General features: G+C 46.2%; 5 protein-coding genes and 1 non-coding gene across 7 annotated transcripts; 3 read left to right on the top strand and 3 right to left on the bottom strand.

Moving 5' to 3' along the window:
* Positions 1-353: 353 nt before the first annotated feature.
* Positions 354-7,653, bottom strand: ptpn11a (protein tyrosine phosphatase non-receptor type 11a). Its single transcript, XM_068753025.1, has 16 exons — positions 7,640-7,653; positions 6,508-6,630; positions 5,750-5,944; positions 5,324-5,516; positions 5,012-5,131; positions 4,809-4,922; positions 4,629-4,725; positions 4,431-4,528; positions 4,162-4,320; positions 3,822-3,953; positions 3,584-3,738; positions 3,430-3,497; positions 3,201-3,352; positions 2,997-3,115; positions 2,812-2,919; positions 354-2,171 (listed from the first exon to the last, which is right to left on the bottom strand). Exons 1-15 carry the CDS (start codon positions 7,651-7,653, stop codon positions 2,850-2,852), a joined length of 1,809 nt encoding a protein of 602 aa, XP_068609126.1. The 3' UTR covers positions 354-2,171; positions 2,812-2,849.
* A 960-nt stretch (positions 7,654-8,613) lies between these two features.
* Positions 8,614-10,790, top strand: tmed2 (transmembrane p24 trafficking protein 2). 2 transcript variants are annotated; one of them, XM_068752526.1, is made up of 5 exons: positions 8,614-8,898; positions 9,477-9,669; positions 9,863-9,880; positions 10,231-10,338; positions 10,429-10,790. In XM_068752526.1, the coding sequence occupies exons 1-5, from the start codon at positions 8,719-8,721 to the stop codon at positions 10,551-10,553; spliced, it is 624 nt and encodes a 207-aa protein (XP_068608627.1). In that variant the 5' UTR covers positions 8,614-8,718; the 3' UTR covers positions 10,554-10,790. The 2 variants fall into 2 exon arrangements, with proteins under 2 accessions (XP_068608627.1, XP_068608628.1); XM_068752527.1 differs by lacking the exon at positions 9,863-9,880.
* Positions 10,791-12,850: 2,060 nt separating this feature from the next.
* On the bottom strand, positions 12,851-12,932 carry trnas-aga (transfer RNA serine (anticodon AGA)). Its single transcript has one exon. It is a non-coding gene; the product is annotated as a tRNA-Ser (tRNA).
* Positions 12,933-13,358: 426 nt separating this feature from the next.
* ddx55 (DEAD (Asp-Glu-Ala-Asp) box polypeptide 55) lies at positions 13,359-16,922 on the top strand. The gene is made up of 14 exons (XM_068752751.1): positions 13,359-13,466; positions 13,560-13,610; positions 13,689-13,775; positions 13,859-13,950; positions 14,113-14,175; positions 14,516-14,665; positions 14,751-14,940; positions 15,019-15,101; positions 15,184-15,315; positions 15,396-15,488; positions 15,600-15,714; positions 16,016-16,184; positions 16,318-16,604; positions 16,687-16,922. The coding sequence occupies exons 1-14, from the start codon at positions 13,359-13,361 to the stop codon at positions 16,864-16,866; spliced, it is 1,800 nt and encodes a 599-aa protein (XP_068608852.1). The 3' UTR covers positions 16,867-16,922.
* Positions 16,889-20,098, bottom strand: eif2b1 (eukaryotic translation initiation factor 2B, subunit 1 alpha). Its single transcript, XM_068752752.1, has 9 exons — positions 19,867-20,098; positions 19,694-19,795; positions 19,489-19,625; positions 19,005-19,121; positions 18,187-18,299; positions 18,040-18,108; positions 17,515-17,590; positions 17,188-17,313; positions 16,889-17,110 (listed from the first exon to the last, which is right to left on the bottom strand). Exons 1-9 carry the CDS (start codon positions 19,877-19,879, stop codon positions 16,955-16,957), a joined length of 909 nt encoding a protein of 302 aa, XP_068608853.1. The 5' UTR covers positions 19,880-20,098; the 3' UTR covers positions 16,889-16,954.
* Positions 20,099-22,096: 1,998 nt separating this feature from the next.
* Positions 22,097-25,385, top strand: bcl7a (BAF chromatin remodeling complex subunit BCL7A). The gene is made up of 6 exons (XM_068753072.1): positions 22,097-22,188; positions 23,367-23,448; positions 23,579-23,675; positions 23,828-23,977; positions 24,081-24,184; positions 25,311-25,385. The coding sequence occupies exons 1-6, from the start codon at positions 22,097-22,099 to the stop codon at positions 25,383-25,385; spliced, it is 600 nt and encodes a 199-aa protein (XP_068609173.1).
* Positions 25,386-27,001: the final 1,616 nt, after the last annotated feature.

Genomic DNA, 27,001 nt, shown 5'->3' with positions numbered 1-27,001 from the left:
ACATCATCTAGAAGAAAACATGATGCTGACACACACACACACACAGACACACACACACACACACACACAACATTAGCCGAGCACAAACTCCAAGCCAGAGCTCATGCCTGATGGATGGAGCAGAAGGAAAAGAACACTTGCTCGTGAAGAAGAAGTAGAAGAAGATGTCCACTGGGGGAGGAAGCAGCCCCCACAACAACAACAAAACTGATCTCTCGTGTTATGACCGCAGCTGTTTCATCCTGGATCAGCGGTTGTCCCTCAAAGCAAAGAGGACAGCCCCCCCCCCCCCCCCCCCCCCCAGAGTCACTTTGAGATCTGAAGGCATTGTGATGCCGAGCAGAAGGCTTCACAAAACACTTCAGGCGACGCGTTTAAAAATAAATCAGAAATACTGCAGACGATCGCTCGGATGGGGGGAAAGGAAACGTCCAACACCGTGACTGAGACGCTTTCTGTTCTTCTTGTAGTTAAACGTTTCCACTCTCGTGTCCGTGGGAGGCGGCTAAAATAGCTTAGCATAAAGGCTGACAAAGGAACAGCTGGAATCGTGTGAATGTTTTTAACCCTTCGGTTTCTGCTTTGTTTTTAACAGATGTGTCCAGAACATATCTTACAAACAGCCTGATCCACACAGGCAAGGCTTTGTTTTCTGTGAACAAACCAATGGCGCCGTAACGCCCAACACGCCAGCGCTTCAGCTACGTGAACAATCTACATCACAGCCCATCCGTTGCCCAGAGGCTGAGGAGAATCTCAACATCACCACAACGTGAAGACCGTTTCTTTTCCATGCCAGCGATTATCGGCTTTTTAAATCTCCTGGTTGTGGGCAGCATTAAAAGGTCACATCCTCATCCTGTAGTGACCTTTGATGGCCAAACCAGACATGGGTTCAGTGCCCTCTACCACCTCTGCTGCTGAACCCTCGCACCTTCACGAAGGTACAATCGAACCTCAGCTCGGGGAGCCGCTTTCTGCTCTAAGCTACGCTAATCAGCTGCTGGCCCTAGCTTCATATTTAGCTTCCAGACATGAGCGTGATATCATTTATGAGCAAATTTCCCACAACTACTCCATTAAATCGGTTACCTTGGTTACCACGGGAGTACACAAACTACCGATCAATAACAACAGCGGTGACCGAGTGATGTGTGACGGCTTCTGAAAAACAATGACTCTTAAAATTAAGTACACGGCGGTGCTCAAAATACGCAATGGTACACAAAAAGGCATCGTCGTAAAAAAAATGTAAATGCATTTTTTTTTAATACATTGAAAATGTGTTTTTTGGCAGCCGTGCGTCTGTGGCGATGCGCGACCAACTCCCCTGAAATCTCAACATGTCATCATCGCATTCGCTGACACACAGGCCTGACACGCCCCTCTCTCTCTCTGCACCTCGTCTCAGATTATCTGTAATCTGTGGATTGAGGCTCGACTGGAACCGTTGGATGCTGCTAAATAAACGCGCAGCAGTAAAGGGCGTCAAGCTCAGGAATGTTTAACCGACAGACGCCGTGAAAGCACATTAAACCCAAAGCGACAGTTCAGAGTTCATTCGCACGCCAAAAATCCCGGGTTTAAAAAAAAAAAATACAGGATTTCATGTTTAGTGAAATAAACAGTAAATATGGTATCACAACAACAATGCAGAGTTCTTCACTCAGAATCATTACTCATAGATAACAGTGAAAATAGCAATGACTGGAAATGTTGCCCTATTTCTGTCCACAAATAAGGTCTCGTCTCTGATGACTGTTTAAAGGCTTAAATAGAGACTTTTAATTGGCTGAGAAATGTGGATAAAAATCATTTTGGCACAGGTCGTCCTGTAGTTAGTAAAAAAAAAAAAGAAGAAGAAAAGAGATGGAGCAAAGGTTAGCTCGGTTTCCCCCTCCGAAGATGGCGTTCGCCGTTTGCAGCCCTTGTTGGGGTGACATTTACAAAAAAAAAGCAAAACTGTGGTTCTCAAAAGGCTCTTCTGATGATCACAGTGGTTTAGAACTGGAGGGGAAAGGTTGAGAAGGAACCCGGCGTCGGAACTCTCGTGCTTTTTTTTGTTTGTCTGTTTTTTTAGTGTTTGTTTCCATTGTTCCACGTTATTATGGTCAAGTCTCAGGCGTCAAGGTGTGGCTGGCGGCAAAAAAAACAGGTCAGGTGTCAAGATCCTGAAGGAGACAGACAGAAGGAAAAAAAAGAATCAGAAAAGTGGGACTCCTTCCTGTGAACTTTAAAGTAGTCGCTCAATCTCACCTTCAGATCAGAGACAAGGCTTTATTCCTCATTTTGGCATGTTTTAAACACACGCAATCACTTTTCTTATCTGCTGTTTGAAGTAGCTCTAAATTGAGACTCTGCGCCGACGCGTTTTCATCTGCAGAGACTCCTTCCATCGTTTACGAGTCAGATCCCAGCTTGAGACGGAGCAGCGGTTTGGAATCGTCTCACTCTTCTCATCTACTAGAATGTTTTCACCCGTCTTTGCCGGTTGACTTGTTTGTTTGTCAGCGAGATTAATAAAATAATTCTAAAACATTCCGGGCTGAAGGATGGCAAAAAGGGTCAGGAAAGAACTCCGGGAATTTTGAACTCGTGCAATAAAGGGTGAGGATATTGGAAGTTATTCCGTCTGTCTCATAAATCTCATTGAGAAACCGTTTAAGATGAATGAAACTCGAGCTAAAAAATAACCTTTGAGTCATGCTACACCTTTATGCTAACGTAGCTTTATGACATTTCCACTTCAGACATCCGTCATCAGCGTTTCACTTCATTCGCAAATGTTTAATACATTCTTATTTATTTTACCTGGAACTGATAGAGCACAGGGGGGTCAAAGGTCAATCTCATCTGTAGCTCTTCTGTTGCTGCATCAGACCCACGTTCTCATACACTCTGGAGCTGTCCTCCCTCATCCTACCGACACATGCACACACTTTGAAGATAAACTGCACGCCGGAATCCGACAACCAACAAAAAGAGCCCCGTCTTACTCTGTACAGGTGGGAGTAGGAAGGGGGGTGCAAGGGGGCAAAGGGCTCTGCTCTCCTCCAGTCAGGTCGGACAAAGAGTACTTAATGTTGGTGTACTCGCGACCTTTGATCTTGCTTTTCTGCGGACAAAAAAAAGAGGTTGGACGGTTGGAGACGAGGGGCCGAGGGGAATCAGAGGCGGGCGAAACGCTTCCGGCTGCGCACCTGCTCCTCCTCGATGCGCCGCTGCAACGTTTCGATGTAGTGCTGCACGGCCTTGTAGATGAACCTGTACTGCGCCTCGGTCTGCACCATCCCAGAGCGCTGAGAACGAACCATCTGGATGGTCTTTGGAACGTCGATGTCGCAGTCCACGCCTGCAGAGCAGCATTTTTACACTGAAGCGTGTGTGTGTGTGTGTGTGTGTTCATACAGAGACCACAAATGGACCCACCTTTCTCTCTGATCACATCTATCAGGATGTCGATCACAATGAACGTTCCCGTCCTCCCGATCCCTGCGCTGAAGGACAGGAGAGAGGTGTCGGCGCGTTTGTTCCGGAGGACTCTGCGCCTTTGTTTCACGGTTTGAAACGCCTGCGCGCGTACCTGCAGTGCACCGCTATGGGCCCGGCGTCCAGGATGCTCTCCTGTTTCAGGTTGACCTCCTCCAAGAAATCCAGCACGCCGCCGGGGTCAGTGGGGACGCCGTGGTCCGGCCAGGCTCTGAAGTGGTACTGCCACACTGTCCGTTCTGTGTTGCCCTGGAAACGCGCAGGGGACCGTTAACCGAAGAGCTTCAGAACATTTTCATTGAATGAAGACGTTCTGTGTTGGCCACACCCACCTGGCCGACTTTGGACAGTTTGAGCTCCCTCAAGATGTAGTCGTGAGCGGCCGTCTCTCGGACATTGCGAACCCGCATGGCGCCGTATTCCTTCAGCGCCGACATGTCCGGCCAGTACTTCACACACTTACTCTGGCGAGACACAACGTTTTACATCCTTACACTCACAGCTTCGGTCATTCCACGGGAGATTCTCGCCGCTCTGAAGCTGGCGAAGGATAATAAAAGGGCGATGTCGCATATTTCTGTCGCAACGGTCGGAGGCTCGGAAATGGTTTTTGGTACAAGAACCGGATCGGACATTCCACAGAGTTACGCGTCGGATCCGTTTTCCCCTCACCTTTCCTCTCTCCACCTCCTTGGTTGTCATGACGATGACCCGCGAGTTCTCCTGGAACACCATCCTCCAGAAGTCGCTGATGGTGTTCTGCAGACAGCCCTGAGTGGCGATGTAGCTCTTCTTCGGTTTGGTGCTGTTACACTTAGAGTCCAGCTCTGGCTACACGCACACACACACACACGCACAGAATGACTTTCACAGACACAATCTATGACAGAATATTTAGCACGTGCCTGCCCCCCCCCCCACCGAGGACGATGCGCGTTTACCATGACAGCCGGTACGACCAGGATGAGATTGGCGTTGATGTAGTCGGACCCCGGCTCGTTTGGGTCCCGGTCGTTCAGCACCACGCGGGTGTGGTCGACTGGAAACAAACACAGAGAGTCAGTCGTCTTTTAGAACCCCCCCCCCCCCCCCCCCCCCTCAGGTGAAGCCCGTTTCCTCCAGAATGAAACGCTTCTCACAAGGCAGAATGTTCTTGTATCTGTTCTTGTTCTTGTTCTCCGCTCTCTGGCCCTCTTTGCGACTGTAGAGCAGCTTGCACTCTTGTTGCTGCAGCGTCTGGAGGGAGGAAATGGAACAAGAGGCGAGTCAAATCTCGGCCCTGCGGGAAGAACGCACGATGACGCAGGAGAGCCACTCACTTCAAATTCTTCCCAGAAGCCCTGCTTGACTTTGTCCGTGGCCTCCGCCAGTTTGCTCAGCTCCCGGACCCGACTTTCAATCTCGGCGGCGTTGATTCGCGTCGTGTTCAGAGGCTGCGGAGAGCGAGGAATCAGCACAGGAAACGCCGCCGCCGCCGCCTCGGCTCGCAGTAATTAAAGAGAATATTTTGGGCTGGCGGTACCTGCTTGAGCTGCAGCACGGTGCCCAGCGTTTCCACCATGGGGTTCTTTTTGTAGTGCTCGACCAAGTCCGTGAGGGAGTCGAACTTCTCCCCTCCGCCCACATCGTACTTCAAGTCATGCTAGAGAAGAAGAAAAGAGCACGACGCATCAGCGCCATCTAGATGGCCCGACATGTGACGACGATGCAGACCCAAACACGCCTGCGTTTCAAAAGCACCACTCGTGACGCACGTAGCGTTAGCCCGCTAACCTCCTATTCTCGCCGCACGACCTTGCATGTGAAGGAAACAGATAAGGAGGCGTGTGCTTACCTGGCAGCGGATCATGACGTGAGTGACCTTGGGTTTGCTGTCGCTGCTGTCCGTCTTGTCGTCTCCGGTGCGGACAGACAGAACAAAGTCGCCCGGATGGCTCTGGCTCTCTCTCACCAGGAAGCTGCCGTTCTTGCCCTTCTCCGTCAGCAGCTTCTCAGCCTCCCTGCCCGACAAGTGTCCGTGGAACCACCTTGACAATTGAGAAGACACGCAGACGACACTTTCACATCGTGACGCATGGAAAATATGGCTCCCGGATTTAGTTTGTGCTGCTTCTATATAATATTTATGTTGGATCACATATTTTCTACAACCATTAGGATACGTTTTCAGCCGCAAACTAAAACCGAAAGGATCTCAGACGCTCCTCTGGGAGAAAGCTGTCTCTAAAACACACAAGGCGGTGCCAGTGTGGCGGCTCACCTCTCCGAGGTGGGGTCTGCACAGTTGAGAGGGTACTTGAGTTCAATGACGTCTCCGTTTTTCTCCTTCAGCTGCCCGTGATGCTCCATGTAATACTGCACCAGCTCCGCCAGGGTGGCAAACTTCTCCCCCCCGTACAGGTCGTAGAAGTCTCCCGTGTTTTGGATCTTGATGTGGGTGACGGCTCCATTTCGCCTGAAGACAAAATACATTTCCCATCAGAGTCAGTTGATTCGCTCCAACAGGACGCTTAGGCTGTGAAGCAGGTTCTATTGTCGGTGTCAATCATAATCAAAATGTCAAATCATGAAAGGAAAAATAGAGGTTTTTTTCGTGACACAAACTACGGTGTCATTGTAGGCGACTGCTATTAGACGACCAATGACCAGGTTAGAAAAAGACACATAAAAGATGCTTTTTTATTAACACCACCTCCATCTTATCTTAAACTTACACAACTCCGTGTTAAAATAAATGGAAATTCTGCAACATCAGCCTCTATTACAAGCCTTTCTTTATTGTACACCCCACAGACGTCCAGGCGACAACTTTAAAAATACAGGAACTCAATATAAACATGAAACCAAAGCTCTGGGAACAGTCCGTGCTCGAGTGGTTGCTCTTTCTGTTAGACATCCTGAAGATGCAGCAGCAGCAGCAGCAGCAGCAGAGAGGCACCACAGAGTTTATTCAGAGGCTTGAAAGTGTTGACACAGTATCATACCGTATCCTGGACGTGTACTCTGCATTGTACTCACCGTACCGAGAGGGTAAAGTCTCCTGGATTACTCTTACTGGGTCTGGCTAAAAAGCTCCCATCTACTCCCCGAGTCAGCAGGAGGTTTTCGGCCTCCACGCCTGTGATGTTGGGGTGAAACCACCTGAAACGGGAGTAAAACAATGATTGGTACGGAGTGCAAGACTGCGTCTCAAATCTCTCACCCTTAATTATGCAGTGTATTTATTTTAGACGCTTTATTAATTGGCCGACGGGTTGTAGGATGTCGAGTCTGGATCAGATCCAGAAGAAATTTTACATGATGGTGCACATCGGACCCCTTTATGTGTGATTTTTAGCGAGTGAATTGAATGCATATTTTACAAGATCTCATTTTTTTTAAAGCCTCCATTATAAGTAAATGTGAAAATCTGGATTTTGAGTTTTGTATCCAGACAGCTTTCCGGATTGCTCTCAAAATGTACTGGACTCTGTGTTAGACAAAGACCCATCTTCAGATAGCTATTATTGTTATTCCGATAATTATTATTAGTTGATAATAGCTTTCGAGGGTCAAGGAATCAAATGGTAATAAGATAATAAGGAATGAGATGAGCTACCCCACAGGATGGCATGTGTCAGTCTACAAAGAGGAGTACTGTATTATTGTTGGAATCAATACTGGAGGAGGATAGAGCGATTAATGTACTTTCAGCACATTTATTGAATGCACTTTTAACAATTGTATTATTATTATAAATACGGTGTTGTTTTTGCAGCAAATTAAATCGAGATGTCACCAAAAGTTTTTAAAAAATAATGAATTATTGCTTAATATTGTCGAGATTCGAACCCAATGGAGCGTTTTTTGTGGCAGTAATTCTGCTGTGGTCTTAGGGTTAGGGTTTCTAGTCTAACTTTTAGTTTGATACTGGCGTTAGAACATTAGCGTTCTACCCTAAATCTCTTCGGACTGTGCTCTTGCGTTAAGCTGCCGGTGAATGCTAAATAAAGCGGGTTTTCGGTACCTTTTTCCACCGTCATTAGTTGTTTCCCCCCCCCCAGAAACATTGGCACTCTCTGAGTTTGTTTACGGACCTCCCAGCATCCAAACAGCTGAGTCCGGCTAAAGTTAGCTAACACAGCTAACACAAACAGCAGAGCCCCCTTACCTCCGAGATGTCATTTTTCTTCGTTCCTCACTTCCTCTCTGGTGGTTAGCTGTACAGCTAAAATGAGCTGGCTAACGCTTCCGACGTTTCCGCTTCAATCACGAAATAAAGTGCTTCATCGGTTCACACCCGGTCGAACGGGCACAGGAATCGACGCATCGAAACTAAATTTTAAGAGCGTGTGTTACAAAAAAAAAAAAAAAAAGTCTCTCTAGGCCTCGGCCTGGAGACTTCAAAGCTAAGTCCGGTTATGGGACGTCACCAAACATGCGACAAAAACAGAGGCTGCGCGGATTTGCTCACCGGAGGCGGCCGTTCCGCGACGCCGCCGCCGAGTCTCTATCAAATACAGCCACGGAACTCGGGCCGTCCGGCAAACAGTGTGACAAAATTAAGGAATCCTATCGCTTCCCTTCTGCGCATGCGTATTGTTGGTTTATTTTACGACGCAGGCGGATGGCGAGTTCAAGGACCCTCGGCGAACGGGCCGCCCCGCTTTTACCAGCGCGCAAATCCAAACCGAAACATTGCGGAGTACGCCGCACTATCACGCAATCACAATTAGAAGAGAGATGATCTTTTTATTTATTTATTTATTTCCACTTTGTTTTATTAGTAGCTTTTCGAATAATTATCCGAAACCCTTTGGTTCCCTTTTATTAAATCAATCAAACAACAAACAAGTCCAGTTGATTCTTCTTTTATGTTCTTCCTGTAGGAGAACTACTAAAAACAAAACTATTCGAATAGTCATCGCTTACTTATTATTTTCACTGTGTAGTTTAACACAACTCTGTGCTTGTTAATTTGAATCTAGACAAGAGGAAAGTCGCGTTCGCTTTATTTTGACAGCGTTTGCGCGCAGTCTTAAATTTGGCCCTCGCTGCCTGCCGTTTAAGCCCGTACGTACGTGGCAGTCACAGAGCCGCGTACACAGCAGCCGAGGCTGATGCGGCTGCTCCTCTGCAAGAACTCACTCGTAGAGCTCGGCATCCGGTGCGCCCACGGCATATAATAAAGAAAGAACGCTCTTTATATCTTCAGACGTGGCGTGGAGATCGTGGAGAAACATTTAAAACATGTTTACCGTGTCGGAACTGGTTGTCCTGCTGGCCGTCTTGTCGGCCACTGCGTCTGGCTACTTCGTTAGCATAGACGCCCATGCCGAGGAGTGCTTCTACGAGCGGGTGAACTCCGGCACGAAGATGGGCCTCATGTTTGAAGTAGCCGAAGGCGGCTTCCTAGATATCGATGTCGAGGTGAGAAAGATTATCGATAAAATAAAATAAACATCGAAAACGGGGAATTTTTGTGGGGGTTTTGTTTAAACTTAACTTGCTGCTGTGCTACTAAGGGCCTGCGCTAGCATTAGCCTGCGCTTTCTACGTATCATTTAATGTCAAGTAGGGCTATAGTTATTATAGTTGGTAACTATCTGAGTTAAAAACATGCTTCTGGTCAAAACATTCTTTTTGTTTAAACTAATATGCTTTATGGTTTCATATTACGCTTTATTGTTTGAAATGTGACAAAAAGACGACTTAGCTTGTCAGGATACAGGAAGTTCGGCGTTAGCGTTGAATCCGGCTAAGTTGCTAAAGATAATTCCTGGTAATGCTATCCTGCGGTCCAAGTTCCTTCCAACACGATACAACTGTCAGATTTAGTATTTCCAGCTAGAATTTTCCTTATTTAGGCAGCGCCGTGTGGTTTAAAGTGTTTTGTTTTCAGAGATGCTGCTGCCATATGGCGCAATAGTCCCCTCATGGCATTGTCCATATGCAGCAGTGTTTGTATACACTGATTTCTTTTTTTTTACATCCTATTTTCTTTATAGATAACAGGACCTGATGGCAAGCAGATTTACAAAGGTGACAAAGAGTCCAGTGGGAAATACTCCGTAGCGGCACATATGGACGGCACCTACAAGTTCTGTTTCAGCAACAAGATGTCAACCATGACACCGAAGATCGTCATGTTCACCATTGATATCGGAGAGGCCCCGAAAGGCCAAGATATGGAGACTGAAGGTACATAAAAGGGTATTTGTTTTGTGCATTCCCGCTGCGTACAGAAAAAACTTCTCATAGTTCAGCCGTTGCTTTCTTGCGTGAATCGGAGTGCAAACCATTTTCTGTATTCTCATCTTGTTTTTTTTTTTTTTTTATGGTGATTTTTTTTTCCCCTCTCTGACTTTATTTTGGGCACTCTTTTCCTCTTCAGGTGGCGACGGCTGGGATGGTAGGGACGGGGCAGGCTATGGCTAAAACTGCTTTTGTGAACTAGACTTTTGGATTTGTGATGCACTGCAGACTCTAACCGTCGTGGTTTCTGTAGTGTAAACTAATATTGTACTTTTTTAAATGAGTAGTTTAAAAACTGATTGTGAATGGTCTGACTGTTTGCACAGTGAGAACGCTAGGATTTCCAAATGTCTCCGATCGGGAGGCGGCGCCACCTGCATCATGTGTCACAATTGCAAAAATGTTATGCATGTTTTGCATACCTCATGCATGTTTTTTGTCCCTTTCTTTTATTTTTTGCTCTGTAATTGTGCTGGGACTTTAAGCTGATCATTTTACCTGTTGCAGCTCACCAAAACAAGCTGGAGGAGATGATCAATGAGCTGGCTGTGGCCATGACGGCTGTGAAGCATGAGCAAGAGTACATGGAGGTCCGTGAGAGGATACACAGAGCGAGTGAGTACTTGAGCAATTGGAGCGTGTACCAAGAACCGTCTGGTCATTTTTTGAGTGTATTTTCACACGCGGCTCTTCTTCTCTTTCCAGTCAATGACAACACAAACAGCAGAGTGGTGCTGTGGTCGTTCTTTGAAGCTCTGGTTCTGGTGGCAATGACACTTGGACAGATTTACTACCTGAAGAGATTTTTTGAAGTACGGCGAGTGGTGTAGTACATTTAAAGATCCCTCTGTTTCCGCCACTGTTCTCTCCAACATCAAGACAAGTTATTGACACTCTGGAAAAGAGTCTGCCAGTTTTGAGTAAAGCCTACATTTGATTGAATGTCGGATGTTTTTGTTCTCCTGTTATCGGTTTGATTCCATCTGAATAATTACGTTCTTTTTTTTCAGAAGGAATTGACGAACGATTCTAGGCTAGATTTCAAGTTTTCTTTTCTGTTTTTTGGGGGGGGGGGGGTGTCGAGTACTGTTTGATAAAAGTAAAATGTTCTTGCCAGTCCAGTTTTGGCTGTTTGAATGACTGAGACTCATTTTAATTTTAGGCAGGCGGATGGGAAAAGATTTAGATATGCACATAAATGCAATGGCATGTGTGGAGTCACCAGTGGAGAATATAGCCCTTATTAAGATACAAATGGGACCCTTTCCTACGTTTTAAAATGGTTAATAAGAAAATAAATGTATTGGATGCAGGAGGTTTTGTGTCTGAGCTTAGGCAGACAATGATCTGGCAAATATGTGATGTATGGAAATTGTGTTAATGCTCTCAAATAGCAAATTGCAGCCCTAACGTATAAATAAATACCTGAAGGTTTTCACCTACAGCTGTTCTAGCTCGTTCGATGCGCAGAGATCCATGCCACGGTGGCTTCAGCAGGTCATTTCTAACTGCCCCCGTACGGTTCAGCAAACACCTGATGAAGGATGGATTCAGTCTTCAAAGACTTACACTTTGACTAGGCAGTAAGATCTATCTTTACCGAACCCTTCGAACTCAGCTATGAGGCAGCTTGGAAGCTGAACCACTCGGAGTAGAGAGAAATGTTGAATTACATCGGTGGGGGGACTGGAACATAATGACTGCTGTGTTGCTTTAGTTGCTTCTGTAGTTTATTTTGTTGGGGATTTTAAATTATATGATTGTATATGATTTTGACCCGTTTGTTTTCCCCACAGTATATCTGTGACGTAACGGCGTGGATGATGCATTTCACATGCGTCTCTTTTTTTAATTTTGTTTTCTCTTCTATACACTGTAAAAGGTTGAGTGCAAGGCAGCTGCAATACCCCGAGTTGCATGTCATTGAATAGAGATGTTCCGATACCTGTCTGCATTTTTTAAATTTTATTTAAGACATATCAACTTCATACTTTAATGCTATCACAGATTGTTTTATGCCCTGGCTCTAGTTTAACCCTTTAAACATAGGGGGGTTTAGACAGTCAGAGCAGAAACCCCGTATGTCACCTACAGTTTGTGGGTTTGTCTACGTGCACATTGTTGTTTGGAAGTAGCAGGCTCTCTTATTTTTGGACTGATAAATCATTTGGTATCTGATTGATGCCTCGGCTCCAAACTGAGTCTTGAACTGTATCAATGGTGTTCACTGTTCTGGTATCGGAACAACCCTGTTGCTGGCTCCAGTTTTGTATTAAAGATCATCTTTGCTGAGGTCAAGCAGTTGCACTGCTCCTTTTTTGTGATTAAACAAAATCTGAATAATCTGTACAAATGTAGAATGATCTGTGGAAAATGCCCCAAGTTTCATAATAAAGCCAATATTCTGTATGATTTACTTGCGTGTCTTTGTGAACACATGGTAAATATTTGCTCATAAAACATTTGTTTGGCTTGTAGATTAAACCGCATAGCAATTTATAAAGCAGAATTATCTTAAATACAACCAGCAACAGTGTTAAGCATTGTTAGTGTTTATTGCAGCAAATGGGAAGTTCAACAGTCTCTTTTAATTTATTTAAAGCCTCCACATTTTAACAAGACAAATCTAACAAGCGCAATCAGAGTATCTGGCCGAGGGTTTCTCATGTTTGTCTTTGCACCCCCTAATAGGAAGGCTGGAGTGACCATTAGCCGATATACAGTACAGAATGGCCACTTATGCTAAACACTTTCACATAGAGACGTGGAGTTTTATATATATATATATATATCTAATGATGCTGCATCCAGCAAATATTGAGGTTCTTCAAAGCTTTAACTGATTGGAAAATCATGATGGTGGTAGGATTTGAATCTACACAAGGAGACCTCGGTGGATTTCAAACCCACCCTGTTAATCGCCACAACAAACTTATTTCAGACTTTTTTATCCATAACATTCCAACTTGATAGAATCAAAATGACTTTAGTTTGTGATGATGGTCTTAATCTTCATTTTTAGTCTTGAAAGTCAAGCAATTGGATTTCTGAAAGCCATTGTTGGCCTTGCCTCGTATTATTATTATTATTCTCAATGGGGTCTCTTAAAACTCAAAAACAAACACTCCGTTGTCGGCAGGATTCGAACCTGCGCGGGGAGACCCCAATGGATTTCTAGTCCATCGCCTTAACCACTCGGCCACGACAACGATACGAGCCGGTCAATGGTCCGACATCTGGATCAGGAAAATCCATTTACGACGACACACGTTACATACAGTTACACACAATTCCATGAAACAAGATTAAAATACACGAATGGGCGGAACTCACCGCAGCGTTTCCGTTTCGACCCGGTTGGTAAACATCAGTGCACCGGGAAAAGTGAGCAAAAGTTCTACACACGAACATTTAAAACAAAACAAAAAAACACAAGCTAAAAACAAAAATAAACAATTGAAGAATATAGTTACATATAATTCCATGAAATAAGATTAAAATACACGAATGGGCGGAACTCACCGCAGCGTTTCCGTTTCGACCCGGTTGGTAAACATCAGCGCACCAGGGAAAAGTGAGCAACGTGGGGAGTTAGCTTCAGGAGCCGCTTAGCAGTTCAGCCTGAAACACGGAATATGGGCGATATAACGGACGGGACGTGGAACAGTTTACCGGTTGAACTCAACGAGAGGATTTTACAAACTCTTGACGAGCTGCGATTCACACATATGACACCTGTACAGGTAACATTAACACTTTCAGCCCCGGCGCCCGCTCGACCTCGGTAATGACATCTGATTTAATAGCAGTTCTCTTCCCCCCCCCCCCTTCTCTAGTCTGCTTGCATCCCTCTATTCATGAGGAACAAAGACGTGGCTGCCGAAGCGGTGAGTTTCCAAGTCAACGATTAAAAATGCATTGACGTCACAAGCCGATCATTCTTGCCGTGTCCTGTTTTATTGTAGGTGACCGGAAGCGGGAAGACTCTGGCTTTTGTCATTCCTATTATGGAACTGCTGCTGAAGAGAGAAGAAAAGCTAAAGAAGATGCAGGTAAACATGAGCCTGCATCATTTAGCATTGATTCCCCCCCACTGGGAACTTTGGTGTCCAACATGGCGCCGTGCTCCCTGCAGGTGGGGGCCCTGGTGATCACCCCCACAAGAGAACTGGCCCTGCAGATCAGTGAAGTGATGGAGAAGTTTATCCACAAGTTCCCGCAGTTTACGTGAGTGAAACATTTCTGGCCTGATGCGGTTGTTGGCTCGAGGATTATTAGTATTTGTATGATGGCCTTTCTTAAAACAGACTTTAGTGGTGCTTTTTTTGTGTGTCCATGAATCACACACTTGTTTTTAAGTAAATAAAAAGCTATTTGTTTGTTTTGCAGGCAGATTTTACTGATCGGTGGCAGTAACCCGATAGAGGATGTGGAGAAGTTCAAGGATCAAGGGTTTGTGATGTTTTCTGCTTCTTCGGCATGTTATTATTTGTACATTATAGCGTAAAAGAAACACATTTCAGAACATTCTTACATTTGTGCAGCACCGAGCTTTTGCTGTTTCTCCCTGGTTCCAATCTTTATGCTGAGCTGAAGCTAAGCAGATGCTAACGGTAGCTCCATATCAACAAGATCAGGGCTAAGGAAGTTAATATCTCTCAACATATTGATACATTCCAGTATATATATATTATATGTGTACAGTCCAGGGCTGACACATATAGCAGGGGGAATAAAAGCAAAATGTTTAGTCCCAGAACTCTTTCAGGATCTCGCTGTTTCGGCTTTTCAGAGCCAACATCGTGATTGCCACGCCGGGCCGTTTGGAGGACATGTTCCGGAGGAAGCCAGACGGGCTGGACTTGGCGTCTTCAGTCAAGAGTCTGGACGTGCTGGTTCTTGACGAGGCTGACCGACTTCTCGACATGGGCTTTGAGGCCAGGTGAGGAGTCATCTCGCCAGACACGCCGCGTTGCGTTACCATTCCTTTGATGTTTGTGTGGCTAACGTGTTTGTGTGCCTCCAAGCCTGAACACCATCTTGGGCTACCTTCCGAAACAGAGGCGCACGGGCTTGTTTTCAGCCACCCAGACACAGGAGCTGGAGAAGCTGGTGAGGGCCGGCCTCAGGAACCCCGTCCGGATCGCCGTCAAAGAGAAGGGCGTGGCCGCCGCCTCCACCCAGAAGACCCCCTCCAGACTCTCCAACTACTACACCGTGAGTCTGGCTGACATCAATCAGCCCGGAAACTAAAAATACGGCCGTGACACCAAAGCTCCTCCGTCGTCTTTTCAGGTCTGTCGAGCCGAGGACAAGTTCAACAGCCTGGTGGCGTTCCTGAGGCAACACAAGCACGAGAAGCTCCTGGTCTTCTTCAGGTATGTCGAGTCTGCCAGGCACCGGGCGCTTCCTTTATCGGCATGCTACGTTTTCACGCATCCTGCCGCTTCCCTCCGTCAGCACCTGCGCCTGCGTGGAGTACTACGGCCGCGCTCTGGAGACGCTGATCCGGAAGGTCGCCATCCACTGCATCCACGGCAAGATGAAGCATAAACGCAACAAGATCTTCGCTGACTTTCGGAGCCTGAAGAGGTGAGACGCGGAGGCGGCAGCGGAGGCGGCCGCTTGTTTGCCTCTTTCTGCATCATTCTCCGCCTCCGTCTGCGCTGCAGTGGGATCCTGGTGTGCACCGATGTCATGGCCAGAGGCATCGACATCCCCGACGTTCACTGGGTGCTGCAGTACGACCCTCCCAGCAGCGCCAGGTGAGCGAGCGCCCGGTTTCACAAAAACAGAAAAGTCCATCGGATAAACTCGCTGCTTGGAGCCGTTTCGAGCGTGCTCAGCCGTATTCTGCTTTCTCGTCTTCATCCCAGCGCCTTCGTACATCGATGCGGGCGTACGGCTCGCATCGGCAACGTGGGCAACGCCCTCGTCTTCCTGCTGCCGATGGAGGAGTCCTACGTCAACTTTCTGTCCATCAACCAGAAAGCGAGTCCTTCTTTTCCCTCTGAGAATGTTTGCAGAAACACATTTTATAGTCACACAAAATTTCAAATTAACATACTTTTTCCTGCCTGTGCAATGATTTCTTACAGCGTACGTTCAAACGCCACCAATTTCACTTGAGTTTTGAGTGAAATACTGCTTTAAGTACCAGCAGCGCATACGCACTAAGCGCCACACTTAAATACCGAGTGGAAGTACTAGTATTATATTAAAATGTGTTTTCATATAAAGGACTGCTCACAGGAAGTCAGTTCAGCTTTTATAAATGAGGTTGTTTGCTCAGTGCCCCCTCCAGAGGATGACCCCTGTCAAAGACGTCGTGGACGTGTTGCCCAAAGTGAAGGCCTCGTCTCTCGCCGACCGCGCCGTGTTTGACCGGAGCATGAGGGCCTTCGTCTCATATGTCCAGGCCTACGCCAAACACGAATGTAGTCTTATCTTCAGAGTCAAAGGTGAAGGCCAGACATTTTTTTTCTCCATCATTGAAGAGAGATAACTGAAGTTTCATATTTGGATGAGAAATTCAGTTCTGTAGCAGAAACTACGAGCTAGAATTATTATTTTTTCATTCATTTCTGTCTCTAGATCTGGGTTTTGCCTCTTTGGCGTATGGCTTCGCCCTCCTTCGCCTGCCGAAGATGCCCGAGCTGAAGGGGAAAACCTTTCCAGACTTCACAGAGACGACCGTGGACACGGAAACCATCCGCTACAAGGACAAGAACAGGGAGAAGCAGAGGCAGAAGATGCTAACGGAACTGAAGGACAAGCCTCCGGTTCCCAAAAGAACCTTCATCAGGAACGAGGCCTGGTCGAAGCAGAAGAAAAGGAAGGAACGCCGGCAGAAGAGGGCAGCCAAGAGGAAGCATGACGAGGTACTTCCTGTTAAAGGGAAGATCAAGATGTCGCGGCGCTGGATTCACTTCCTGGCTCACCGTTTTATCCTTTTATCTGCAGGGCTCTGACGTAGACGACGAAGACATGAAGGAGCTTTTAAACGACACTCGGCTCCTCAAGAAACTAAAGAAAGGGCAAATCAGCGAGGAGGACTTTGAGAAGCGGGTCACGAGAGAACCGACGTGGAAACCCGAAACAGACGGGCCGCCGTGCGACGGCTCAGGAGGGGAGGCCGAATGATCGAGACGCTATTCCAATGCAGTCCAACTCATCTGTTCGCCTCTTCACGACGTGTTTTTTTTTTTTATTGATAACAGAGCGGGAACAGCTATAAATAAAGCTTGATGAGTTCGTCGCTGACGGCCGACGGCGTGAGGACCCCCAGGTCGGTGAAGAGGAGGGTGATGAGGGAGGGAGGCGTGTAATCGATCATGGGATGCTCCTCCGACAGGTTGGGCACGGTCTTCAGGGTGTCCGCTTTGTACTGCGGAGGCGAGAGAAGACGTGTAGAGACATTCTCTCGGCACAGACCCGGCGGTTTTGCTCCTCCGGCGTCCGTACCTTAAATCTATCGGGGACGTCCTGCTGGTTGAGCGGATACAGACGCACGAATTTGAAGCTCTCCGCGACGACGTAGAAAACTTTGTTGTGCGCTTTCGAGCACAGCGCCGTCTGGTAGGTGCCGATCTGTCGGAGCAACGGAGCAAAAGCGCGGCTGAATGCCAAATCTGCTGCCTGCATTACCCACAATGCAACTCAAATCGCAGGTTGCTGGAGGAGCTAGCAATGGTCTGGTCAGCTTTCTTCACGGAAACTGATCAAACAGCTGATGCTGACTCAAGCATGCCCCTAGAGGCGGTAAAGGACCCCCCCCACCTGAATACGGACCTTATTGATGATGCCTCCGCTTTCAACAACTCCCTCCGCGCCGACGATCACCAGGTCGACCTTCTCCAACACGTACCTGAGAAACGTGGAAACATGCAGGATATATTAAATGTGTTTAAGCCTGTCGGGTTTTAGTCCCTTAGGGTCAGAGACAAATCTGTACAATTTTGGGTTCGGATTGTTTTGCTTGATCGAATTACGTTTTACCTTAATGAACACAATTGTTGGTAGAAGAAGAACATTTCAGTTTGGAGCAGAGCCATGAAAATGATTTTACTTCCTCAGCTTTGCAAAAAAATACGGCATTTGAGACATTCTCTCTCCAAGAAATACTCAATAAATTCTGATGTACAAAATGAGATACTTGTGGTTTTGATGTTTGTGTACAGTGTGGAACAAATACAGATAATCCAAAGGCCACTATACACTTAAATATTAAGAGGCTTTACAGTTTTAGAAACATGTTCAGATATGGGAATAAAGATTGCTCTCGCTGGCTGCTGTGTAGTTTAAACAGTGATTTACCCCACAGCTGCATCCAGGATGACTGTTACTGGAACATTGAGCTTCCTCAGGGACTCGGCCATCTTCTGCCTGAACACAGAAGCCATTCAATGAGTGTTTGTCCCCCCCCCCTCAGAATAAAACCCACTGCTGCCAGCAATCACCCACCCAGCTGAGTCGGGCTGAGATTCAGTCACGTAGACAGAGAAGCGTTTCTTCTCAGCTGCAGCTTTCTCCAGCACCCGGAGGACGACTCTGGAGTACGAGTGAGTCAGGATTTTCTGTGAACATACGGGACAAATAGAGACTCGACTACAACGCTTATGTTTGCAGGATTCCATTGCGAGTCCGTCTAAAAGCCTCTAGAAAGACGTGATGACCTACATTTCGGTGGACGACAGTGACATCATTTGGTTAAATAAGTACACAAAGGCAAGACTGCTGGGTCAGATTCAGAATTCTTTTCAATGTTAAAAACCTGGAGCGATCGCCATGGTAACTGATGCTGTGGGAGGAGATCATGTGCGGAATTTCAGATTAAACAAATATGCTCTTTTGGTAATTCTGATGACAAATACTTTATATAAACAATCCTGTAGGGGAATTTCAGGGTGCTGTTGCCGTGGAAACCATCATCCGTCCGCCTATCGATTCAGAAGCTCTTTAAATCCTATCATTCACACACTATTAGTGATGAGATTTCCTTGAATGATGTTTTTATTCTTGGTACCGTATTTTCGCCGCTGGTACTGAAGCTAATAGGAGAAGTCAGAAACCCAATCTGTGTGAATCACAGACTATATTCAATCATTAAATTCCACTTTTGCAATAATTAAAGCGATCGATACATTTCCTTCTTTATGAGAGGATATGTTTAAATCTGCTGTGTCACGTTTTAATTTTAAGAGCTCTACAATGTGCAGTTGTTAGAGGTGTCCTTAAAATGTACACAATCAACATTGGGTTTATTTAAAAGAAATATTTACAGCGCCGTCTTTGATGAAAGTGTGGCACAGCTTGGCAACCTTGGTCCTGGACATCGAGATCTTCTCAAGGAAAAGTTCTCCTCTCTCCTCCATCACTTTCTTACAGCGTGACAAATCCTGAGGGAACAACTAGACTTAGGACTGGAATAACCTTTTAACTAATCAATAAAACTTAAAACCACAAAATCATCAGGGGGGGAGATTCTCCAGCACTTTTCTTTAAGCACAAAACCTTTAATTAAAATCCTGCCACCATGGATTAACAAGGAATGAATCCAGGAAACTAAAATATTAATATATTTTAAGAGATATTCAAATCTATGAACATTTAAATATTTTGGTTGACCCTTGAAGAAATGTTAAACGTGGAAACGATTCCTGGACATTTCACTCCCACAAAGAAGGAGTGAAGAGCCGGTGACTCATCCCCGGCTTGTTCAAATCTAGAGTTTGGTGGTGCGTTGAGGGACGTCTGCTCACTGACCTGGTGCTCAAGTGATGTGAGGCTAATGAAACGCAAGAAGAGCTCTCCTCCCGAGGACACGGCCACCGAGGAATCCACGCCTGTCAGGCAGTCGATGGCCCACGTCAGGCTCTCCCTCAGACCCAGGATGGTTTCACCTGAGGAGGCGGAGGACAAAGGTTCAAGTCCTCTACGAACAACAGGAGCTTCATTCACACACACACACCTTTGTCTCGCTTGAGGAACTCCAGCAGAGTGCGGATGGCAGCCACAGCAGAGGCCATGTCTGGGTCTTTCCTCATCTGAGCCCTGAAATACTCCACCAGCTCTGAGCCGGGACAGTGAAACACAGTTAGCATCTGAGCTGCGACCCAAAAACACGAAATACTGGGAACTGACCTTCTTGATTCATTCTGAGAAGCCACAGCAGAACCCAAAACGCAGACGACGTCTTCGGGGTTCAAACAAGCCCCGGAGCTTGTGTCAAATGCCGTCACGCTCAATTTAAATAAAACGAAATGTTTAATTCAAATCTTTGTTTTAAATTAGAAGCGAATATGTCATTAAAATCCTTGGGGAAAGTTTTGTTTCTATTATTGATCTCGTTGGTCCCTTCTCGCAAAGAGCTGCATGTTGATGTGTCGCGAAGAGATGACGTAGCACGTTCTCACTGGAGTGCCGCCTTCCGGCGCTGTCAGGACTTTGAATTTCAGTAAATTTGTTGCATGTAATTTTTGGAACTGTATTAAACTTTTTTTTTTTTTGAATTTTGAATATTTGGCTGTAACAGTATAAAACATCTTTTCACAGGAAAAATATAATAGCTGGAAAATACTGCACATTAATAATCGCGAATTTTCATTCATTTTAATTTCAATGTAAAATGTTGATTTAACAAATATTTATGACTCGTTTTGGTTCAGTTCAATATCAATGAATTACATTTTAATTCATTGATATTAGTTGACTTAATGGGCTCCAATCACTCCTGCACAGTTCTCACAAACCTTTCAAGCTTCTAAACTATTTTTACATTTTAAAATAAAGTCTAAAAACATGTAACACAGTGATAATAAAAAAAAGAAAATAATCCGGTACACATCTGTTCGAAGTTCTTATAACGTAGTGCTTTCTGCAGTTTAATGTTCCATCTCGAGAGGGCAATATTGTCTTATTCAATGTGAACCTTCAGTCGTTTTCATAAATATAAATATAAACTAGATAGATTACAACATGCTATTATCTTAAAGTAAAATCAGATTTTTAAGTAGCTGATGAAATGTACAGTTCAGATCAGATCCATAAATATTTACTACTAACTACCACAACTAATATAGTTCCATCACACAAATCTGCATCTCCATCTAGATGTTATTTCTTAGGGAGGCATTCAAATTCATAGGCAGAAAACATAATTGAAATAAAAACCATTGGGTCAATGAAAAAGAAAAAATACATTTAGAGCACGAGAGATCTGATAAAAGCAAACCATTATCATACAGTAAAATTGCAAATAAAATACAATCAAAATAAAAGGTTAAGAGATGAATAAAAGTAGATAAGAACATATTTGAATTAATGAGATTGCTGCTGTAAGAAATAAAGTCTTATGGCCTGTTTTAAATGCTCCCATAGTCTGAACAGGCCTCAGTTATTCATGTCGTTTGTGCCACCGCTGAGGAGCTTAGAAACTAAAAACTGCTGCTTGGTTCTGGATCCGGAATCACTACTGAGAACCTGAGGGGCCTGGATGCCCCGTAAAACATATCTGTTATGACGGTTTAACATTTTCCCAGATACACCAAAAACAATTGCAAATAATAGTGATCAATAGTTGACTTCTTCTTAGTGTGTTTATTTGATAAAACACAGCTGTGATAATGATCCAGAGGGTGTCATGCTTGTTTCTATTTTACTTAAAACTTTATTTTTTGATACAACTTATGGTTAATACTGGCCTAAGTTCACTTTTATTTATGTAAGGTTTCCCGTGATGCACTGAGCTTCTCTCCTCCTCCTCTGCATATGATCTACTATTAAGTAATGTGATGTCTTCCCCAGAGTCTTTGTGCCTTCTCATCCTGCAGCTCCCCTGCTGTGGTTTGATGCCCAGTGGCGCTATCACTATAAATAATGACCTTATTGTTATTACATAGTCATACACATGTGTGATAGCGTAAAAGCATTGCTGCTCTTGGAAAGCACCTTGAAATAACTTTTTGTAGTGATTTGGAACTTGACAAATACAAATCACAATACAATAGGAATACCAAGTCCAAAAAAAAAAAAAATCAACTTTATTCCAGACTTAAATTCTTAAATTCAGTTTGTGTTCACAGTAAAGCTGATGCTGAGCACCTCTAATTCTTTTACTAATCAATTGATATTGCCAAATGAAGCACTTTTCTTTGCAATTAATCGGTTTAGCCCCTACCGGGAATATCGCGGTGCAAGGCAGGCAAGCCTCTTTGTTCTCCTACAACACTCAGCGGGGGGAGAAACGTCTCTTTCTCACAGTTGCAGCTGCAGCCAGGCTCCATCAAGTCGGCGCATGCGCAGTGGCTCCCCTCCTGTGCGCCGCTCCACTGTGTTTGCATTGTGTCTGAAAAATATTATCCCCACCGCGGCAATGTCGGGCAGGTCGGTCCGCGCGGAGACCCGGAGCAGGGCGAAAGATGACATCAAGCGGGTTATGGCCGCGATCGAGAAAGTACGAAAATGGTAAGAGAGAGAGAGAGAGAAACAAAAAGCGTGCTTCGTTATCTCAGCGGAGAAAGGCTGGCGTGTTGGGGGAGGAGAGGGAAGCAGCGGCGGGGATGAAATAGAAAGAAAAGGGACATTTTATTTTGATTCAGATGTACTTGCGGCTCAGGTGCACCGGGGCGCACTAGTGCGGTGCGATCATCCCCCCCCCGGTCCGTCACATCGAACGCACCCGGCGGGTTTTGACGGCTAGGGTTGAACCCAGAAGCCATTTCGATGCGGTCACATGAAGCCATTGCTTTGCCCCGCTGTCGAGCTCGCAAAGCTCCGGCGGAAGGGTTTTTTTTTAGGATCGACTCTCGACTCGGGAACGCGTTTGGACGACGGCGCTGTCGAGTCGGAGTAGTTTTAGTCCGGCTCGGAGTTTTAAATTAAGCGCTTTGGGTCGCCCTTTAGCGGCTGGTGGAGAAAGGAGGGCACGGTGGGGGGTTGGGAGAGGGAAGTCGGCTTACATGGCTGAACACGTCGGGGAGCGAGTCCGAACCTTTGACGGGAAAGGGGAGAGAAAAATGATTTTAAACGCGTTCACCGGCTCACGTTTACAAATACGAACAATAGAGAGTTATTTCTTCCGAGTTAAGTCTTTAACCCCGCCCGGTGGTGCAGTTTGTGATTTTTATCAGGTGATTTAATCAAACGTCCGCAGATCAAAGTCAGTAGAAGTTCGTGGTTTGAAAATAAAATAACGCGAATGTGATAGTAATTATTTTAGGGATAAAACTTAATTTTATGCTTTATTGATATTTATTGATATTTATTTAATTTTCCCGAGTATTGTTGTTTTTATTTAAAGTTTCAAAAATGAATTTGAAGTTTGCGACTGGCAAATTAAAAAAGTCAATAATGTTAATCTAACTAATTATTTGATAAAAATAAAACTGAATTTGATACCTTTTGTCAAATTCAGCAGAAGTTATCAGTTTCCTCATTTTGAGTAATTGTTTTAGAAATAATTAACATTAAATGTTGTGAGACTGAAGAGGGAGCCGTTTAATATATCTCTTTACATCCTAAGAGGCCTGCAATGAGCTGGCGACTCTTCCAGGGTGTACCCCCCCCCCCCCCCCCCCCAATGAACTCGTCATGACTCGAGCTAGAGGTGTCTGGGTGATGATGCCGTTTCCTTCCCTTCGCAGGGAGAAGAAGTGGGTTACCGTGGGAGACACGTCCCTCCGCATCTTCAAATGGGTACCGGTGACGGAGCCCAAATCGGATGACGTGAGTCCAGACATTGTAGCTTTCGTTATTATTAGCGGTGGGGCTGCTGCTGCTGTTGTTGTTGTTGTTGTTGTTTTTCGTGTTGATTGCATTTTAATGGAGGCATTTCTATTTTTTTCTGTACTTGTAGAAGAGCAAGAATAAGAAGAAGGGCAAAGATGAGAAATATGGCTCAGAGCTGACGACTCCAGAGAACAGCTCCTCTCCGGGGATGATGGACATGCACGGTATGTAGCGGGCGCCTCGGGGGGGGGGGGGGCTGACTCATCGGTGTTCACGGTCCACCATCAGACAGCCACATCCTTTCTGAGGTCTGACTTAATGCCCCAGGCGGAGGTTTAAAAAAATCCGACTGAAGTGACTCCATCCTTCTTTGCAGACGACAACAGCAACCAGAGCTCCATCGCCGACTCGTCCCCGGTCAAACAGGAAAACAGTTGTAGCACCAGCCCCACCCCAGAGCCCACCAACGTGTCCCACCGCGAGAACAGCGAGGCCAAGTCTGACCAGAGCCCGGACAGCAAGAGGGGTCAGACGCCTTCACACACACACACACACACCTCTAAACCATGGTTAGCGTAGCTTGTCAGAAACCAGAACGCCTCCGCTTCACTGCCATCCCGTCCCTGCAGGTAAGACCACCTCTTCATCAGAGACCTCAGAGAGAGCGCCGAGCGCCAAGAGGGACGGTCTGTCCTCGGGGGAGAAGAACTCTTCAGACAGTAAAACCACTCAGGTACTGAAGTCACGGCCGGTCCGTCGGTGCCCGGGGGGGGGTTCCTGGCGGGTTCACCCAGGTCACGGAGGGAACCTCCAACGGTTGGTTCAGATCAGACGGAGTCGGAGACGAGTTGCAGTCAAATCGGCCACGAGGACGTTTAATCACGACTCAAACACGAGCTCCGTTTCTCAGATGTTTTCCTCTGGCTGCATTTAGCGCTGTTCTACAACTGCTGCTGCCCCCCTCCCCCCCCCAGGCACTCTGTGAATGCCGAATGGGTATTTATAGTCGGATACAGGACGTGTGAGCACGTGGCTCACCCAGCGTGTCCGAACCTCGAACCATCGAGTCCCCCCTCGTTTAGCTGCGTACGCGAGAATAGCTAACCCATCGCAGATCCGCGTGCACAAACCCGGGAGAGCACGGCAGCGCAGTCCCTTCGGTGTCCCGTATCCAGGCTGACGTCCTGCCGTTTTTCTTTTTGGGAGGGGATTTTCTGAAAGGTTACCGCGTTGCTCTCAGAGTTCTTGCTCTAGTTTGGCTGAGGTTTCTGGATTTTCTCCTCTGGTGTACGAGTTGAACTGGTTTGGCTGAACGTGAACTCACTGAACTCCAGGCGTCGGGCGTGGGTGGAGGGAGCGAGCGGCCCCCACGGGGCCTCAGGGTGGCACTGTTTGCTTGGGATTGCTTAGACTTGTGCTCCTACAGGAACCTCCAGTCATCAGCAGCGAGGTTCTGCTGTCTGTATCTTCATCTGTTATTATGCAGACGTTACAATAAGTAATTACTAAACAGCATTTTAATCCGCTGCCGTTTGCCCAGTTCAGTCCACACTAACTCAGCACTTCCTGTATCCTTTTTCAAATTAAAAGTCACCAAGTGTTCCAACAGACAGAAACCCCCATTTCATAATAAAACTTGTATCGTGAGACAGTTTGTGAAATATCTCGTGTAAAGTTTGAACCCTCAAGGTGACTTGTTATTTTTAAACTTTGGAAGAACGTCACTTCAGGCTTGTCCTTCCCATTTCTGGATTTATTTTGTCGCTACGTGTCACTAGTGTGACAGGAAGTTGTCATACTGGTGCACCGCTAGCTGTTAAGACTCCACAATGCTGATCGCTGTGCTTTTCTTTCCGTAGGACCTGGACGAGGACGCCCCGCCCAACAAGAAAAGCAAAGTGGAGTCCTCATCCCAGGACTTTGACGAGAGTTAAATGTTCTACCCCCCCCCCCCCCCCCCCCAACACCTCCCTCCATTAACTCTAGATAACTTAGGGTTCATGGAGACACCAGCTTTCCTTCCACTCCTTTTACCCCCCCCCCCCCTCCCCCCCAAACTATAACAAAGGGAGACGGGATGTCTCTCTTTGCTGTTTCCCCAACACTCCTGCCACAGAAAGAGAACGGATATTACCTCTATTCGCTGGTCCCCCCTCCGTGCTTCCTTCCAGTTCTCCACACCTTTTCACTAATGCCAAGAGAAGCTCTGATCCGGGGCTGCAAACCCCCCCCACCCCACCCCCTTTCGATCGGCGCCGTCGGCCGTGCCCAGCCGCCACCAGGCCAGACCACAAACACTGACCTGCATCTGTGACGAGAAGAGTTAACACTGGGGATCCGAGATGAGGACGCGGTCTGACCGCCGCCGCCGCCGCCCCAAGACCGTTTTTACAACGGAGGCCAACCCGGTCTCAGATCAGCGGCTCCAGGCGGAACCCCCACCTTAAAGACCGCACCACTTGGATCCTCCCGATTCGCCTCCTGTTAGACTAATGTTCTCTCTTTGTTTAGGAAACGTTTAGGGTTTTTTTTTTTCTCAGGAGGGTCAATGCACTGTTTCCGGTTTGTCACAATCGATCACAGATAGATTTGCTGCTGTAGTGGGATCTTTTTTTCTCTATCCATGACAAAGTTCTCCATTCCCCTTTTTTTTTTTTTTGTGAGTTTCGTAGGAGACGGTACAATCACGGTCGGATGCGTAGTGACGGCAGGCGTAGGTAGCGTAGGTCCCGAAGGAGTGCCTTGACTTACTGCCCTTTAGGTCGAGCAGGTTTGGATTTACAATTTTGGTGCCATGTATTTGTTTGTTTGTTTATTTTTTTGCCTTATAATTATCACTAATTATTTTCATCCACTATTTATATTAAGTGACAACTGGTTTGTTTTTATTTGAATGAGTAGCTCAACATTTTGTGAAACGCACAGGAGGGGGTTGATCAGCTCGTCAGAGCATCAAGAAAGGAGTTAGGTTAGCTTAGCTTGGCATGAAGAATCAAATTAACTACCAGCACCTCTAAAGATCGCTTATTAACTTCGCCTCATCCGGCGTCTCTTGTCTCTAGTGCCGTTTAAGAGGCCAGTCATTCCGTAGAGGGTCACAGTTCATGCTAAGCTAAGCTAGCCATCTCTATCAATCCTCACATCCAACTCCCAGTAAAAAAGAGACTGAAGTGCGTTTCCCAAAGTGTGGAATTGCTCCTTGAAAGTAGTCTGAAGCAGAACGCGACCCCAGAACTTTGTCTTCTGGAATTGTTAACATCTGTAAACCTCCTCGGTAGAATTCCCAGTTGCTGGTCTGTGTCATCCCCTTTAAAGCAGAAGCAGACCAGTTTGTGGGACTGGTTTTACCGTCTGGTCCACTTATTTAATCACTTCGTGTCTGTTGTGTGTCTCACTACTTCTCTAAGACCTACAAATGTTTGTGTCGCTCCAACACAGAAGGGTTCAGGCCCTTAAGCGCCAACATTGGTTCTAATCCCCCCTTCCAGGTGCTGTCTATTGGCTGAATCCACGCACGTCGCATCAAGATCTCGGATTTGTGCAATTTACT

Source organism: Brachionichthys hirsutus, chromosome 19, assembly GCF_040956055.1.
Source record: "Brachionichthys hirsutus isolate HB-005 chromosome 19, CSIRO-AGI_Bhir_v1, whole genome shotgun sequence".
In the NCBI taxonomy this organism is placed as follows: domain Eukaryota; kingdom Metazoa; phylum Chordata; class Actinopteri; order Lophiiformes; family Brachionichthyidae; genus Brachionichthys; species Brachionichthys hirsutus.
Note: the sequence above shows the minus strand (reverse complement) of the source record. Positions and strands in the feature narration are given on the sequence as shown.

Coding starts and splice junctions, on each gene's coding strand:
- bcl7a (XM_068753072.1), top strand. CDS start 22,097: ATGTCGGGCAGGTCGGTCCGCGCGGAGACCCGGAGCAGGGCGAAAGAT. Junction 23,449..23,578: donor CGGAGCCCAAATCGGATGAC/GTGAGTCCAGAC, acceptor CTGTACTTGTAG/AAGAGCAAGAATAAGAAGAA. Junction 23,676..23,827: donor GGGGATGATGGACATGCACG/GTATGTAGCGGG, acceptor CCTTCTTTGCAG/ACGACAACAGCAACCAGAGC.
- tmed2 (XM_068752526.1), top strand. CDS start 8,719: ATGTTTACCGTGTCGGAACTGGTTGTCCTGCTGGCCGTCTTGTCGGCC. Junction 8,899..9,476: donor TCCTAGATATCGATGTCGAG/GTGAGAAAGATT, acceptor TTTTCTTTATAG/ATAACAGGACCTGATGGCAA. Junction 10,339..10,428: donor TGAGAGGATACACAGAGCGA/GTGAGTACTTGA, acceptor TTCTCTTTCCAG/TCAATGACAACACAAACAGC.
- ddx55 (XM_068752751.1), top strand. CDS start 13,359: ATGGGCGATATAACGGACGGGACGTGGAACAGTTTACCGGTTGAACTC. Junction 13,467..13,559: donor CACATATGACACCTGTACAG/GTAACATTAACA, acceptor CCCCTTCTCTAG/TCTGCTTGCATCCCTCTATT. Junction 16,605..16,686: donor CCAAGAGGAAGCATGACGAG/GTACTTCCTGTT, acceptor TTTTATCTGCAG/GGCTCTGACGTAGACGACGA.
- eif2b1 (XM_068752752.1), bottom strand. Junction 18,300..19,004: donor CTTTCATCAAAGACGGCGCT/GTAAATATTTCT, acceptor GTATGTTCACAG/AAAATCCTGACTCACTCGTA. Junction 17,111..17,187: donor ACGTCCCCGATAGATTTAAG/GTACGGACGCCG, acceptor TCGCCTCCGCAG/TACAAAGCGGACACCCTGAA.
- ptpn11a (XM_068753025.1), bottom strand. Junction 4,923..5,011: donor CCGTGCTGCAGCTCAAGCAG/GTACCGCCAGCC, acceptor CGCTCTCCGCAG/CCTCTGAACACGACGCGAAT. Junction 4,726..4,808: donor GCTTCTGGGAAGAATTTGAA/GTGAGTGGCTCT, acceptor TCCTCCCTCCAG/ACGCTGCAGCAACAAGAGTG.